We start from the raw sequence: 18022 nt of genomic DNA, 5'->3' as shown, positions 1-18022 counted from the left end.
AGAAATATGTATATGAAATATGCATATGTTTATTTCATAAAACAAAATTTTATTAAGAAATATATATATGTTAGTATTATTGAAATTTATATATATATGTTAATATACTTTTTCTTCTTCTCAGGAACTCCAATAAGAAATGTAGCATGGAAACAAAAATTAATGTCATTGCATTTATTTAATGTATCGATCTCATATCGAAAGACCCGAATATCGATTAGACTGCCATATTTGTAAAAGTCATATCGATACTTTGACCTTAGCTATCGATGCTTATAGTCCAGACTAAAGATTTAGTTCCACCGGGTAATGGGAAACGATCGCGTTATAAAAAAGATAAAGATGTCGGCTTTGGAACAGCTTAAGAAAATAACTACAATTGTAGCGGATACCGGCGACTTTGATGGTAAATAGAAGGAAGTTATTAAATTGCAAAATTATCCTAGTTTTTAGTACAAGCAATTATGTACACATATAAAGTAAAACAAACAAAAGTCGAACTCATTCACCTCGAGTTTAACTTTTATTTGAACTTCACGCATTCTGCACGTTCATTCAATCCTATAGTATTACACGTGTATACATACATACATGTAAATATATGTATGTACATATGTGAATATACGATTGTAGCTTAGAAACGTGCAAAGATCCTGAAGTTCAAATAAAAGTTAGACGAAGGTGAGTCTGACTTTTGTTTGACCCTCTTTTTTCATTTTTTACCTTAATTATTATTCAATATTTACACTTCATAATGAACTTTGAATAATATATTTTGAGTGTTATCAAAAATATAACCTTAAAATGGAATAACATTTTAAAAAGATTTGTTTATATATATATTTTTAATAAAAATAATATTTTTAATAATAATAACAATATTTTGTATAAAGCTTATTACTCCTTAAATAGTTTATAAACAAATAAAATTGTAAATAGCTATACCCATAAAAAAAAAAAATAAAAATATAAAGGAAAAGCTTTCAGTGAATGTGTGTAGAGTAATAAATTATTAATTTTGTTTAATGTGCTTATTTGAATGTTAAAAATTGCATTCACTTTTTAAAGGTCTTTATAAGTTTTAAAACAAGTTCTAATTAACTGTTTGACCTCATTCTAATTTGAAAATTATTTAAGTAGAAAATTGTGTTTAATATTTGTCATTTATAAAATTGTTTGTAAATTTGTCTTGCAACTTGCTTTAAAAATGCATTTCTTTATTTTAGCCATAAATATATACAAGCCTACTGATGCCACGACTAATCCATCGCTCATTTTGTCGGCCTCCACTATGGAGCGCTACCAATACATAGTTAAAAATGCTGTCGAATATGGAAAGAAGAAGGAAGGGTTAGTCACATATATATATATATATATATATATATATATATATATATATATATATATATATATATATATATATATATATATATATATATATATATATATATATATATATATAATTACAAATAGATACAGATATATTACTTATAATGTTATATTTAACTTCATTTCAGACCGCTGGAGAACAAGGTATCAGAGGCTATGGATTATTTGTGCGTATTGTTCGGCTGCGAAATTCTAAAAGTTGTTCCGGGCAGAGTTTCCACCGAAATAGATGCACGTCTTTCGTTTGATACGAAGAAAAGCGTCGAGAAGGCATTGAAATTAATTGATTTATACGCGAGCTTCGGAATTAAAAAGGACCGCATTTTAATAAAACTCGCCTCAACGTGGGAGGGTATCAAAGCGGCAGAAATTCTGGAAAAACAGCATGGAGTGCATTGCAATCTCACTCTGTTATTCTCATTTGCCCAAGCTGTGGCTTGTGCCGAAGCTGGTGTGACACTAATCTCCCCCTTTGTTGGCCGCATCTTAGATTGGTATGTGGCAAACACAGAGACCAAGAAATTCGAGCCAAAAGCTGATCCTGGCGTCATCTCAGTGACGAATATCTACAACTACTACAAGAAATATGACTACAAGACATTGGTGATGGGCGCATCCTTCAGAAATATTGGCGAAATTAAGGCATTAGCTGGTTGCGATTTGCTTACGATCAGCCCAAGCTTACTAAAGGAACTGGAGAATGATGATGTCGTACTGGAGACCGCTTTATCTGTGTCCAATGCGAAGCTACAGGATATTCAAAAGATTACCATTGACGAGAGCCGATTCAGGTGGTTGCTCAATGAGGATGCCATGGCAACTGACAAACTGTCTGAGGGCATACGCAAATTCGCTGTAGATACAGTGAAACTGGAAAATGTCATCAAAAAATTGTTTGCCTAAATTTAAATGTACAAAATGAATTTGTAAAAAAAAATAATTCCATTTATTAACTGATTTTTTTACCACACCCTTCCACATATACAAATGTTTGTAAATCTTTTTTAATCGGTTTTATAAATAAACTAAAAAATATATATCCGTATTTTGTTCAATTACAAAAGAGCCTGAAGACAAAATAAATAATTATAAATTAAATTTATATTAGTAGTTATAGAAGTATCTGCCCAGTTCTATCGATAGTTTTTGTAGCAAGTCGAGAATAATCGATTTCAATATGTCAAATACTTATCTATCGTTGGGTGTTTACTGTCATCTCTATTAGTCGACCCAACAACAAGTTGTGCTCCACGTTGTTTACGAGTTGAATTTGAAACTTAAGGTTAAATGAAAATGAAGGAGAAACGTAAACATTTTGGCTCAAGGCCTAAACGAAATGACTTACGAAAGGACAAAAAGCCGCCGAATAAACACAAATTCATACAAAGAAGCAGACAAATGGAGCAAATGCATAGAACTGAGAGTCAATATCAGAGCACAATTGATGATGGATCTAAATTGACTGCCGATCTTTTACCAGAATTGCAAGATGAAGCGCAATTTTATGAGCAGCTTGTAAGTGGATATAGCTCGACAATAGCAGGTATGGAAGAGTTTTATTTAGATTTAGCACAGCACATACCTAACTAACACATTCCGTTCAGTTCCTACACTAAAAAGTGAAGAGAAATGTATTATACAAGAAACAAAAGTTCCGGAAGATGACGTAGAAATGGATCAAAACCCTCAAGATATTGCTGATATAAAGAAAATTAATGTCTTTAAGAATCGATTTGATTTTGAGATAGAGTCAGATGATATTTCTGCAATAATTGCAAAAGACACAAACGAGGTGAAAGGCAAATGGTCTGCAATTAAAAATTTCAAAATCGAGAAACCCAACTTAAAATCTACCGTTGACCCGGATGACAATTACAAACAGCCTGCAGATATTTTAAAAGCAGCAGATCTTCAGTTATTGAGAGTACAACCGTCACTAGCATTGAATGTTTCCTATCCCTTATCCACTGTACAAACGGAGCTCTTTCATATGGCCAACAGATACTTGGATCTCTACTATCCTCAGCGAACTCTTGATAACGCGGAGGAAATTCGTTATGTCTATTGCCTGCATGCAATAAATCATATATTAAAGAGTAGGGCATTAATCTTGCGTAACAATGAGAAAATCAATGAACTTCTCAAAGATCCCACGCAACCGACAAGCGAAATGTCCTTGCCAGATAGTGTCAGGGATCAGGGTCTAACGCGACTGAAAGCGCTGATTATATTGCCATTTCGTGATTCTGCTTTGAAAACTGTGCAAATAATAGCAAAGCTGCTGTTCGAAAATCGTAAGGGTATGTAATGAATCTCGGTTACAAATATATTAAATTTAATCTTAAATTGAAAGTCTCTTAAATATATATATTTTTTCTAGATCCAAAAACTGGCTATCCGATTACAAAGTACGAACGTTTTCTTCAAGAGTATTCCGGAAATACGGTTTACTTCCCAAAAACCAATCCTAAACCAGCTGATTATGAGCAAACATTTAATGGCAATACGGATGATAATTTTAAAATCGGAATTCGCCTGACTAAAAAGTCGATGTCCTTGTACACTGAGTTTAGTGGATCGGATATTTTAATTGCCTCTCCATTGGCACTGCGTATGGTTATTAATGACAAGGATCAAGACTTTGACTTTCTGAATTCTGTGGAGTTGCTAATTATTGACCAAGCGGAGCTTCTCCTAGCCCAGAATTGGGAGAATCTGCTGCAAGTGCTGGACCATTTACATCTGCAGCCTCAAAAGCTGCCCGAAACTAATTGCCAACGACTGCGTTCATATTGCCTCAATGCGACGTCCCGCTTTTATAGGCAAACCTTACTGTTCTGCTCGCACGATCTGCCTGAGTTTCGCGGAGTCATAAATAATAAATGCCATAATTACCAAGGAAAAGTGCGCATTATCAATCAGATCGAAAGTGGATCCATAAGCAATGTCCTGACGCCAATCAAACAAGTTTTCCAGCGCATTGAAAGCTCAAGTGTTGAGTCAGCTCTGGATGATCGCTTTCAGCATTTCGTGCGACACATTTTGCCACAATTCACAAAGTCTGGGCACTCGCATTGTCTGATCTATGTGCCCAGCTATTTCGATTATGTGCGCCTAAGAAATCACTTTAAGAAAGAAATGATTAGCTTCGTCCAAATAAGCGAATATTCAAAGAAGGAGAAAATCTCCCGTGCGAGAGATATATTTTTCCATAGTGGTGCTCCATTCATGCTCTACTCAGAGAGAGGTCATTTCTTCCGGCGGACTCGCATCAAAGGAATCCGACACTTAATATTCTATCAGCCACCAAATTTTCCCAACTTTTACCCGGAGTTGATTAATTTAATGCTTGATATTAACCAAAATCGAAGAGATGGCTTACAGGATGTTATGAGTGTAAAAGTCTTATATACCAAATTTGATTTACTTAGCCTAAGTAATATAATTGGCAATGAGAATGCCTGGAATCTGACAACAGGAGCTAGCGATTCATACCTCTTCTCGAATAAGGAATAAACAAGTTGTAAAGTAATAAAAGTAATATACATATAATTGTTATAACAAATTGTATTGTTTTTCATATGTAATCCTAAGATTAAATATTAAGTACTCTGTTCTCATATGCTCTACACGTAAACGACAGCAACAACACGTATAAAGTGAACGTGACAGGAAACCCTTGACTCAATAAGACCAAGACCGTCAATATTCCATATCAATAAATATATGCCATCAATATATCCATGTTTGATAAGCTTAGGTCCAAGGTCGCATCAACCAATAAATAGTTGTCAGTTGGGATCAGTCATTAAAAACTAAGTAACCTTTACTGGTTAAAAAATGGGTTTTTTCCTAATTTATAGTAAAAGTAAAGCACGTACCGATTCTGTTATTCTACTTGATAACTTGTAAACAAATCAATGACCAATACTAAAATCATTCTAAACGAGTCACAATACATTTTTTTAATTAGAAACTTTTGTCATAAAATAATGTTTGATATATAAGAAATATAAAAATGTATATAGAACACTGCTAATATTTATTTGTATAAAATATATATTAGCCCGACTAGAAGTGGTAAAAAATGGATTTTCTCAAATACACTGTGATTTCCCATTAGAAATGGATTCAGTGTATAAAAATAAAGGATTATATTTTGTTAGTTATATATTTAAAAAAAATACTAAATTAAACCTTGATTACTTTTTAATTTATTTACCTTACCTGTAGAGCTGGATGTGTAACATTTTGATAACTTACAAAACTCTGATGGTATTTATCTAATATAACAGCTATTCCTAATTACTCATAAATGAAGAAAACATTTGTTGTTGAATTACTTTCTAAATCAAATAAATAATTTTATTCATTTTGGATACAATTTGCAATATCAGTTAACAGAGGGCTGTCTGAGCAAAAAATACAAGATTGATAAAGGTATACAAATTCGACATCCTTGAGGATCATCTTCTTGCTTGTGTGTGCGTGCGATACGCTGACCCTTACCATTTATCAACGACGACATCAGGAACTAAATAATAATAATGGGCGAAATATAGTTACCAAAAAATGTTCAAGCCAAATAAAAATTGAAAAAAAAAAAGAAGCAGCAAACCAATGCAGCAATTGGCAAATCTTGGAGCTTGGAATGCAGAGGAGGAGGGGCAGGTGGACATCATCAGCGGCAGCTACGGTTTGGCGAAGCCGAATACTCGGCGGCTTCGTTCGGTGGGTTGGATTATCATTTAATAAGTAGACCATTTCGGATTTCAGTGTTTATATTTCGTATTTATGGATATCTTACATGCTGAATTTTAAATATGAATTCATTTTGTTTATACGTTTTGTTTTGTTGTTGTTTAAGGTTTCTATATGAAGTCGACCATAATGTACAGCAATTGATCTTTCTCGAATTCACTTATTATTTTGGCACACTAGTATATCAACATTTAACAACTTCACATACTTTCTATAGCAGGGATGGACTTAATTTATGTAAAATTAATAGGGGGTGGTCATCCAATTAATGAAATCGGGGATTTACTGTATAAGAAATAAAATAAATTATTTATATAAAAGTGTTTTTTCATTGGAATATTGAATAATTTGCAATCAATGCGTCTCGGGGTTTATTTTTATTTTTGATCATCAAACAGCAGCAAATGCAAGTGCGGGCGCGAGCATTCAAAAGCAAAACTGGGATGAGCTTCACGCCACCATTGTATGTATTCAATGGGTTTTCAGGCGCGTTTTTAGTTTCGCTTATAGTAATGTTGATGGGGGTTTGTTGTTTTTTGTTTATTTCACAGCGTCTTTAATTTATAACGATGTACATAATACAAATTTTAAAGTGAACTTTGTAAACACAAATTTGTTAGATGCTTAAATATTTTTTGTTGCTGTTTTAAACACAATCTAGAAAATAATTTGTTGCTTGTTTTTGTTAAACCTAAGCTCAACACAATTTTTAAAACTCTATTATGTTCGCTGTAAAAATGAATACCATTTGCGCTCGGCACAGCTCAAGGATCCCAATTACTCTCAACAAATAAACAATCAGGAAAATATAACTGAAGCTGATTGGAACCAATGCCTGTTGTACTCAAAATAATATATAAAGAGCTAACATTCCAATATATTAAACACACTCAATAATTGTTCTTTTGTTTTGTTAAATGTTATCTATATAAGTCAAATGATTTATTTCATGCTTCTCGAAGACTACGTTTTGTTTTTTCTTTTGTTATTCTATGGAATGCATGAACCAATTTTAATTTTATCTTTTAAACCGAAGTCTGACTGAATTAATCTACTTAATACATAAATAAATTCAATACAAAATATATATATATATATCCTCAATTTCATCCACTAAATTGTTGATGAAAAAATTAAGTATGGATAATATAAATATGTGTATATGGGATTTATCTATTCAAATTGTGATTTTTTTTCTTGGTTTTATTTAGTTTTAATGTCTGCTCATTCATGAAATATTTACAAAAATTTACGTATTCAACGCTCATAGAAAATATTAAGTATTTGAAATATTTAATCCAATTTGTTTTGCACATCATCCACAAGAGAAATTTAATAATTGAATATAATCATTATTCAAATAATAATTATAGTAAAAATCAATTTTGACTTGAATGTTCTCGAAAAATGTATGAAAAAGAAATCTTCTGAAACCTACATATATATTTTTTTATATTTTTATGTTTCACACATTCTGCAATCCGCGTAGTATTGTATGTACAAAATCAGCAATGCCGTAGATAAAACGTATTGAAACAAAATGTAAATGTTTACGTTTCAAATAATCGTTATAAATTAATCTATTGACCATTTCACGGTGTTGTTGTTGTGTACATTAACGAGTAAATTTCTCTTATCAAAATATCACGCGTGAATTTGTTTAGTATTCGGAAATAAGTCTATGTGGTGTTTTGGTTAAAGTCGTTACTTTAGGTGTTTCTCTCTATTTATATTTAGTAACACTTTATGCTAGTAATTAGAATAATGATGTTGGGCTTAATGATTATAATTATATTCTTAAAGCATCATAGCGTACAGCAGGCCAAAGAAGACAGCCCACATTAACACAATCCCATGCATCTTATATATAGGACTCTCACCATCTGCAATTTTTCTAGCAACAAACTTCAATGTTTCATCTAATAAAACTACAGGAATTGAGAATTTCATCACAGTTATCCATTCCTCCGCAGACAACGGTGTTACTTGGAAAACGGTCTAAAGAAAATAGATTAGATAACAATTTCACATAGAATTACATCATGATTGATATTTGCGAATTTTTAGATCTACTTACAGAGAGGACTTCAACGTATAGAATGACAAAGTGAAGAGTGAAAGAAAGTGCCATTGAACCAATCAACCACAGATTGCACCATGGAGGCATTGTGATGAGGGACTGGTTCTCGGATAAGCTGAATACGAATCAACAATTAATATTTATGTTTTCGCAAGTGATTTAGTTATGGGGACACAAACCTGTTCATGGCGTTCAACATTTCAATGGTAACAAGCACGGATAAGGCCATGGTCATGGCATGTGGATCGCTGAAAATCTTGCAATCGACACCTTTGAATTCGTCTCCACCTCCCAAGCAAGAAAGATGATGAGTCAGTTGCCAGTATGTTAGATTGGGGCCTTCAGCAGAGAAGATGAACCACCAGGCAGCGGCACCAACAGTAGCTGCGCCGACGTAGAAACCAATAGCCATGTAACTAAATGTAAAAATAAGTTATTTACAAATTCACTAGAACATGTTGCAGCCAATTAAACGAGGCAACGGCTATGCTGATTAGCTCAATGGATTTTAAGAGAATGACGAATTTAAATGCTAGTGAGCAGCTGCTGCTTCATATAATCTGACTACTAAAAAGATGTCATACCGGAAGAACAGCCATCCTGAGATTAAACCTTCATCGGCTTTCCTTGGTGGTTTCTCCATGATATCCAAATCAGGTGGGTTGAAGCCAAGAGCTGTAGCTGGCAGACCATCAGTGACCTAATTCAAAAGTGCCAAAAACATATTTCTTAATAAAAACGAACGGCGTTTATATGGTATAAAACTTACCAAGTTAACCCACAAGAGCTGAACTGGAATCAAAGCTTCGGGCAAACCAAGAGCAGCCGTCAAGAAAATGGAAACAACTTCACCGATGTTGGATGAAATCAGATAACGGATGAACTGTTTCATGTTGTTATAAATAGCGCGACCTTCTTCAACAGCGGACACAATGGAAGAGAAGTTGTCATCTGCCAACACCATTTCGGCGGCAGATTTGGCCACTGCTGTACCAGAGCCCATGGCAATACCAATTTCAGCCTTTTTCAGAGCTGGGGCGTCATTGACACCATCACCTGTCATGGCGGAGATTTCATTCATGCCTTGCAAGAATTCAACAATCTTGGATTTGTGCTGGGGTTCCACGCGCGAGAACAGACGGGAACGAGCAACGGCGGCCTTTTGTTCAGCAGGTGACAGATCATCAAATTCACGTCCAGAGTACGACTTTCCAGTGGTGTCCTCATCCTCAGTGAATACACCAATACGACGGCAGATAGCTTCGGCAGTAGCCTTGTTATCACCAGTGATAACAATAACACGAATACCGGCAGCACGGCAACGAACAATGGCATCCGTGACTTCCTTACGTGGAGGATCCAACATGCCAACGACGCCAACAAAGGTCAGGTTAACTTCATACTGATAGAACTTAGTCGAATCACCCAAATCCATTTCATCAGGACGCATTGGGCTGTCCGCAACGGCAAGGGCCAAGCAACGCAAGGTATCGCGTCCAGTACCGTACTGTCCAGTCAGATTCAAGATCTTAGCCTTCAGAGCAGACGTCAGTGGCACCTTGCTGGTGCCTACGCGAGCATGTGTGCAACGTTCCAACACACCTTCTGGGGCACCCTTGACGAACAGTTTTGGACCAGTACCAAGGCGAGAAGCCTTCAGTGGTGTACAGTATGAAGACATAGATTTACGATCACGTGAGAACTCCAGGGTGAATTCCTTCTTCCATTTCGTTTCGATCTCGCCACGGCAAGCAATAGCAGCCGAACGGCGGTCCAATCCAGCTTTGTTAACATTGAAGGCGTTCAGTTTCTCAGCCAACACAATCAATGCGGTCTCAGTGGCCTCGCCGACCTTCTCGAATGCCTGCTTGAATTCATTGTAATCAATGGCAGAGTCATTGCACATAATGCAAATGGTGGACAGTTCCTGCAAGGCCTCGTAGTCGCTGGCCTTCACTCTCTGGCCGTTAAGGAACAGCTCGCCAATGGGTTCGTAGGTGGAGCCAGTCAGCTCAAACTCCAGGAAGTTGCTATCGTTACCCTCGACCTTCTCAAAGATGAACATGCGGGAAACGGACATTTGATTTGTAGTGAGTGTGCCGGTTTTATCTGAGCAAATGACGGATGTGCAGCCTAAGGTCTCGACAGATGGAAGGGATCGGACAATTGCGTTCTTCTTAGCCATACGGCGTGTGCCCAAAGCCAAGCAAGTTGTGATGACAGCGGGAAGACCCTCGGGAATAGCAGCGACAGCCAGTGCCACGGCGATTTTGAAGTAGTAGATAGCACCCTTAATCCAGGATCCACCATGGGCGGGGTCGTTGAAGTGACCAATGTTGATGGCCCACACAGCGACGCAGATGATGGAGATGACCTTTGACAGTTGCTCGCCGAACTCATCCAGCTTCTGTTGCAGTGGGGTTTTGATTTCTTCAGTTTCAGACATTTCAGTACGGATTTTACCAATAGCAGTGCTGAGACCAGTACCAATGACGACACCGCGAGCTTTGCCAGCAGCAACGTTTGTGCCGGAGAACAAGATGTTCTTCTTGTCCTGGTTGACAGCGCGGGGATCTGGGATAGGATCGGTGTGCTTAATGACGGAGACCGACTCGCCGGTAAGGATGGACTGATCAATTCTGAGTGTTGTCGAATAAATGTGAGTAATACGAATGTCAGCGGGAATCTTGTCACCAACAGACACCTCAACCAGGTCTCCAGGAACAATTTCTTTCGCCCTCACTTTTTGGATACCAGCCTTATCTTGGCGAACTACTTTACCCATCTCGGGCTCGTATTCTTTCAGTGCTTCAATTGCTGATTCGGCATTTCTCTCTTGCCATACACCAACGACAGCATTTGCTATGAGAATAAGTAAAATTACTAAAGGTTCTACAAATGCAGTGAACGTGTCTTCGTGTTCTTCAAACAGCGCTAATACCTAGAATAAAAAATTGGAATAATATTATTGTAATACAAATTAAATAATACAAATAAATATCTTCAAATTGCCGATAATTTGATACCCCTGTAAACATTTGGTGTTAAGGATTCTTAAACTCCTCTATTTTGAAAGCGTTTATCTTATAGTATTTAAAATTTGATGCGAATTTCTTCTGAAATAGTGATTCTATAATAATTTCTATTAAGGTTTCGTAAAATTCAAGACTATATCTTTGAGTATAATTATACAAGAATAGGCGCAGAGGCTGTAGATACAGAAGAGTATTACTTTTGGGTTCTGAGCACGGAAAACACAATTAACTTTATTTTTAGCCATAATGATACAGGGTATACAAAAGTTAAGAATAAATTTTCTCATATAATAGAAATATATTAAACCTCAACGATTGCAAAAAACAAGTTTGTGGTTAGAACTTAATTAATAAATAATATATATATATATATATATATATATATATATATATATATATATATATATATATATATATATATATATATATATATATGTCGCTAATTTAACCAGATAAGTTAATAATAAAACTTACAAATGATATAATGGCTGCCAAAAGCAAAATCTTCACCAGAAGATCGTCAAACTGCTCTAAAACTAATTGCCAAATACTCTTTCCTGGAAAAATACAAATGATTAATATATTAAATATTATAAGAGCTCAAATAAAGCATTTTACGAGCATGTAAACCTAATCTTCCCACGTACCTTCCTCTGTCGGCAATTCTGAAATGAAAGAAAGAAAGAAATTCGTTCATTAGAAATTACCAACCTATCTGGATTATATAAAGTATATATATGCTTACCATTGGGTCCATATTTTTTCTGGTTGCTCTTGACCTGTTCAAGGGTTAAGCCGCGTTCAGCGTCTGTACCAAAGAAATTCAAGGTTTGTTCGACGGTTTTCGAGTGACCGTCTTCCATTTTGAATTGTTATCCTTTGCGTACAACAATCTTAAAAGAAAAATGTGTTATTTGTATTATTAGACATATTATGACAATATAAAAAAAGTAAGTAGTAATTCTATAAAACTAAAACTAGAATAATAAGTCGGCTCAGTTAGGCACTAGCAGAACTCCAAATCAGTAGCTTGCTGCCATTACATATATTTCAAACTTTCATCTCTATTTAATATATAAAAACAAATATATATACATATATATTTATAATCTACACAAACAGCTGCAGAACAGCACGCACACAGGCTGCTAACTGCGCACTTTATGCAGGTATTGTGCAAAATGAATAACTGCGTTGTTTATAGTCCAATCATTAGGAAAAATTCATGGCAATGCCAACCAAATGTTTGTAAATATATATTAAAGCACACAATTATACCATTAAATTATGAACATGCACTCAGCAGAGGTTTACAAAGAGTATTTCGTACATGTGTATCTAAATACCAAATGTGATCTTTCTCTACCTTTGTTAGTCAAATCTGAGAGATATGTTTCAGTTTTCGCCGTTTTCGCCACTTTCTCCCACTCTCTCTCTCTCTTTCCCTCTTATAGTTTTCACAGTTTATAGATATCGTCTGACCATGATCTAGAATAAATTTAGTTTATGAACTCTTGCGTTATTATATAAACTTTTCTCGTTGATTTACTCAACTCAACTTTTTGACAATGGGTAAGTAAATACGTTTTAATTGTTTTACTCTTTTTCACGTTTTTATGGAGATATCTACTAATCGGAAGGCTTGTGCAATCTGATTATGAGGTTAATGACTCTTAAACGGGCCATTCAACTGTGGCTGAAAAAGTAGGCGAAACAGAAGAGTATTTGGGTCTATTTCATCAGTGTTGATATCGGTTTGAAAGATCAAACGCATTACGATTTTAAATCTGAGTAGTGAAAAGGTTTTTGTAAAATTTTTAAGCAGCTCAAAAGATTTATGTATATAGTCTTATAATATACAAATCTTTGAATATAAAGGGTACATTACTTCCAGCCTATATTGAACCAATTCAATATATTCTTTCGATCAAACGGTCAAATATGAACCGTATGTTTAAATACTCAGCAAAAACATTTGTTAACACATTAATTTAATCAACGACGTGTTGAAGATAGATAATTTTCCAGGTTTTCAATATACTTATGAATATGCACCCACACATGGCTAGATCGAAATTGGCGATAATATTCAACCATATCTATGCACACATATAATATATTTATTCTCGCAAGTGTGGATGTAAATGCGTATACAAATTCTACCTGACTAGCCAATTGAATATAGATAATTATTTCTCTCCACAATGAGCACTAAGCATATAAGTGCATCTGTATGTGTATATCTATGTGATAAGAATATATCAAGAAAGATCAAGAACTTCATTGGGGATTAAAGATAATATTACTATTATGAAATATAAATATACAAACTAGATAAATAAGACTATAACATTACAGCATTCAGGTAATAGAGATATTATCAAGGAGAATCCAGATAAGAAACTAAAACAGTATCTACCACACACACACACACACACACACACACACTTTTGCATGTTTGTATATTCTAATTTGTTCAGTCACATATCTCCTCTATACAGACATACATTTATGTACATATGTATGTTAGAGACACGTGTGTTTATTTGTGGGTATAGCTTCACATACACACTCAAATGTTCTCAAATAGAATCACACACATTTATACAAACTATACGTAAAAATGTAAATTACAAGTTATACTTATTTCTTTCAATACCAATGAGTTTAAATAATATTTTCTGGCGTCGACTTATGAGATTCACACACGTGTCACTTTTACCCAACTATTACAGTATTTGCAATCGGCATACATATATACATTTATTTACAATTATTCAAGTGCACGATTTAAGTACTTTATTTTTTTTCTATCGCCAATATTAATGTGTATATATTAGGTGGCCATTGCGCATTCCTTGTTCTAATTATATATGTGTGCTATTACAAGATTGCAGTTTTAGGCCGTGTTTTAATACATTTTCCGGCGTATTGGCAACTATGACATGACAATTTCGAATACAGGGCTGATTATAATGTTCATAGATATATCGATAAGACATGTGTGGAGATTGTAATCACACAACTGATCAGAGTTGCTAACTTTGATTCTTTTTTTTTTTCTTTTTTTTTTAGAAATAATTAAAAAAAAAAAACTTTTTACTTATATGTAAAATAATTTAATTAAAATAATCTTGCAAACTCCAAAAAGAGACAAACATCTTTAAGGTGATCGCATGTTCATTGTTGTAAAAAAAAAAAATAATAAATAGCTGCAATGGAAAAATTCATAGGCAAAACTTTGTAAATGGGATAGTTTACAACGTGTTGATCGATATAAACTTTTTAGTTCCCTACCGATGTTAATAATGTCGATATTATATGATAGTGTAGCTTACTGAGCGTGCCATCCCTAGCATATAAAATTAACCCAAGCCTGTCATCACTATTTTTCAATTTACTTGGCGGTTCGATTTACAAAAGACAAAATCAGCCAAATTTCATTTATTAGCTGTTTATTTGTAAACTCATTAAAAAAGTAGTTCATTTTCAGTAGACTAGAATTTAAATAAATTAACATTTGTATTTTATTTATTATATTTGTATATGTATGGCCTTCTTTAAATATTATTTGTCTCTGCTTCACCTGTCGGCACACAAAAGCCCCCGTTGCTTGCTATGAGTTATGCAATACAGTGTCAGTCAATAATCGGACAGCATCACTTTGTCTCTTTCTTTGGCTTTGGCACTCTCGACAATATAAATTGCGAGCTATTAAAAATAAGAGCTATTTACTCACTGAAAATTCTATTGCTCTCTCTAAAACTTAGCACTCGCAATTTTGCAATTCTACTATATATGATCGATAGTTATTAATGGTTAATGTTTACATTTAAATATTGAATATTCAATTCAAGTATGGTCATCCAATTATTATTATTTTGTCGTATATAGATTTGTGTGCGAGTATGTGCTTGTGTGTGTTTGCATGAACGAAACTTATTTTTATTGCTTAAGCTAAAAATCCCAGATTTCGTATATACACATATATTCGTTTATATTCATGTCACATCAAGATTTTTCAATTTGGTCATGCCCGCACCTTCCACAGTTTATTGGCTAAGAGCTTTTTCAAAAAGTGGATTTTTAGCAAATTTCCGTTGAACTAGGGACTTGAGACTAGCGACCTAGAACTTTTATATTTAGAATATCTATTTGTTCCAACAATTAGTTATTTAATTATTATGATAAGTTAATGAGATACTGACATTTATATATGACAAAATTGATTGTTGCTATTGGACTTTTGAAATAACTTTCAGTTTCCGCTTTGAGCCCATATTCTGTGAGGTAATACGTGTGGCATATATGCAGCCAAAATATCATAAATATCGCATAATAGGCGCAAAAGGTATTCAAGTATATATATATTGCTAAAATTAAATATAAATTCTCATTTTTATGACGAATTCTCTACGCTTTCTAGTGGGTATCTTTGAGTCGATCCGTTGTTAATTGGATATTTTTCAAAGAGCTGTATTGATGCCAAGTACAGTATATATCGGCTATGTGCACTAGCGAAAATGAAATCATTTAAGTTTTTATACATGGTATTTTCAAGTTGTAGTTGAAATATTTGGACAAAGTTTATATCCTTGTGACTCCAGAAATTAGCAAGAATATGCATACATAAATACATCATGTTTGTATATGTAATTATATTCAAAGTATATGTATATATGTAAATATGTGCAAAAAGATGTAAACAGGCAGTCCTTTATTTAATACTCATGTGAAGATATGTATGTATGTATGTATGTGTGCATGTCTGTATGTATTGTACACGTGCATATATATTCAGGCATATATCTTTATTTTTATACATATGTATATATATGTATGTGATTACTTTTGCACGTGTCTATATGTATTATTTGTAGTGTTTAAACAGTATGTAGATATACATATTTTTATATGTATAATATGCGACAAATATTTCTAACATATTTCCCTGAATAACGTATAGCTGTACATTCCGAAATATACAGACATATACAATACATATACTTATTTCGGGCTATACAAGATGTTACCTAAAAATAGACACTTAGCTACCGATGCTCTAATACACCTACATATATACTCACATAGATATATAAATATGTATATATGCATATATATTCATATACACGTATGTGTGTTAAGTGTACATATAAGTATATAAACACACACATACACTTAAACACGGAGAGAAATGTAAATTTCTGCACGTTTACATACATACATGTGTGTTTGTAATATTGTACACACGATAACAGTACATACATTTGTATATTTACAGTTTGCTATATAGGTATATATATGTATGTACAAACGTACTTACGGCAGCTTTAAAAATGTTTTATTTATAATTTTTGTAAAATGGTTTTTTTTTTTGTCTTTCTGTTTTTCTCATTTAGATAACAAGAAAAGTGTTGCATAATCAACTATTCCAATCAGACACAAGCACACAGCCGCCGCAACACACACACACACACGCGCCACACACACACACAAATACATACATACATCATACATCTATACGTTAATTTTTTTACATTTATAAATTCAAAAATATATTTATGCGCCAGCACCAACTACATATACAAATTTTGCTAACAATTTAATTTTTTTGGCACGCCGAGTGGCTGTGCGCGTGTGTATGTAAGTCTGTGTGGTTGTATGTACATATATGCATATATATATTTATATTTATTTTGGTCTTCATTTTAATATCAAAATTTTGACCGTGGTCAAAGTAACAGGTGCATAAGGCTATGTATGTGTATGTTTGTCTATTTGCAAATACCTCATATATACATATGTAACAGGTAACTTCCTTTACGTACATAGCTATCTATAGTATATTTAGATTTTTGCTTTTTATATAAAACGTAAAACTATATTCATTTGCATGTATAAATGAACAAATATATATATTTAAATATAATGTATTTCCCTATGTGTGTATGTACATATGAATAAGATGCGTATGAGTTTGTGTGTGTGCACTTTTATTATGAGTGTAGGAATACTTGAAATGTAATTTTTGTATTACATTTTGGTTCATTATATAAATTAAAACACAATAGCACTTTAAAAACACCACCTTCAAATACATATGTATATGCATACATAGAAATTGAAGGTATAAGTATATATAAAACATACATATAAATATGTATATGGGTATATATGCTTATGTGCACAATTATATGTGTGCGGGTCTTTTCCAATTTCAAAAATGTGTATTTTTTTCATTTTCCAATACTGTTATTAACAAATATACAATATGTATGTAGGTAACTTTTCAAACTGTTTTATATACATTTGGATTTTGGTTTTTTCTTTTTATTTTCTTTTGTTAACACTAATTGAAATTTGACTTATTGCAATTTGTTTGAAGAACAAAACTTACAATTTTATTCTAAAACAAAAATCGTCGTATTATATAATAATAATTGAATTTTTTAGTCAAAAGACCAAGAGCTAACACAAAGATCGCGCTATTATAACGATCAACGGCAACTGAACGCAAGGAGAACGCTGCCTGATGAGAGTGTCTATTTGAATTACAAAATTCATATATTTTGGCAAAATTCCCAAAACTAGATACACTCTCTATTTTGGCCTGGGAAAATACTTTTAGCACGCATCAACTTTTAAGCAATAACCATACGGATTCTTCTTTTTTTCGTCTCTGCATGAGAGTGTTTGTGTGTGTGTCTGTATATATGTATGTATAAAAGTGTGCGTTTAGTTGTGAGCGTGCGCGCGT

The 18022-nt window shown here is 33.6% G+C and overlaps 3 protein-coding genes across 6 annotated transcripts; 2 read left to right on the top strand and 1 right to left on the bottom strand.

The window, feature by feature from the left end:
• The first annotated feature begins 181 nt into the window (after nt 1-181).
• Nucleotides 182-2426, top strand: Taldo (transaldolase). Its single transcript, XM_018013324.2, has 3 exons — nt 182-406; nt 1227-1350; nt 1518-2426. Exons 1-3 carry the CDS (start codon nt 310-312, stop codon nt 2290-2292), a joined length of 996 nt encoding a protein of 331 aa, XP_017868813.1. The 5' UTR covers nt 182-309; the 3' UTR covers nt 2293-2426.
• A 147-nt stretch (nt 2427-2573) lies between these two features.
• LOC108616966 (U3 small nucleolar RNA-associated protein 25 homolog) lies at nt 2574-4954 on the top strand. Its single transcript, XM_018012512.2, has 3 exons — nt 2574-2932; nt 2994-3689; nt 3770-4954. Exons 1-3 carry the CDS (start codon nt 2677-2679, stop codon nt 4903-4905), a joined length of 2088 nt encoding a protein of 695 aa, XP_017868001.1. The 5' UTR covers nt 2574-2676; the 3' UTR covers nt 4906-4954.
• A 762-nt stretch (nt 4955-5716) lies between these two features.
• On the bottom strand, nt 5717-17822 carry SERCA (ATPase sarcoplasmic/endoplasmic reticulum Ca2+ transporting SERCA). 4 transcript variants are annotated; one of them, XM_018012509.2, is made up of 10 exons: nt 17663-17822; nt 12011-12158; nt 11913-11930; nt 11740-11822; nt 9000-11171; nt 8815-8930; nt 8410-8646; nt 8228-8345; nt 8031-8148; nt 5717-5923 (listed from the first exon to the last, which is right to left on the bottom strand). In XM_018012509.2, exons 2-10 carry the CDS (start codon nt 12126-12128, stop codon nt 5895-5897), a joined length of 3009 nt encoding a protein of 1002 aa, XP_017867998.1. In that variant the 5' UTR covers nt 12129-12158; nt 17663-17822; the 3' UTR covers nt 5717-5894. The 4 variants fall into 4 exon arrangements, with proteins under 4 accessions (XP_017867998.1, XP_017867999.1, XP_017867996.1 ...); XM_018012510.2 differs by lacking the exon at nt 5717-5923 and adding an exon at nt 6235-6435; XM_018012507.2 differs by lacking the exon at nt 5717-5923 and having other exon boundaries at nt 7859-8148.
• Nucleotides 17823-18022: the final 200 nt, after the last annotated feature.

Source organism: Drosophila arizonae, chromosome 5 (assembly GCF_054131065.1).
Source record: "Drosophila arizonae isolate 15081-1271.41 chromosome 5, UAZ_ARI_1.0, whole genome shotgun sequence".
In the NCBI taxonomy this organism is placed as follows: Eukaryota; Metazoa; Arthropoda; class Insecta; order Diptera; family Drosophilidae; genus Drosophila; species Drosophila arizonae.
Note: the sequence above shows the minus strand (reverse complement) of the source record. Positions and strands in the feature narration are given on the sequence as shown.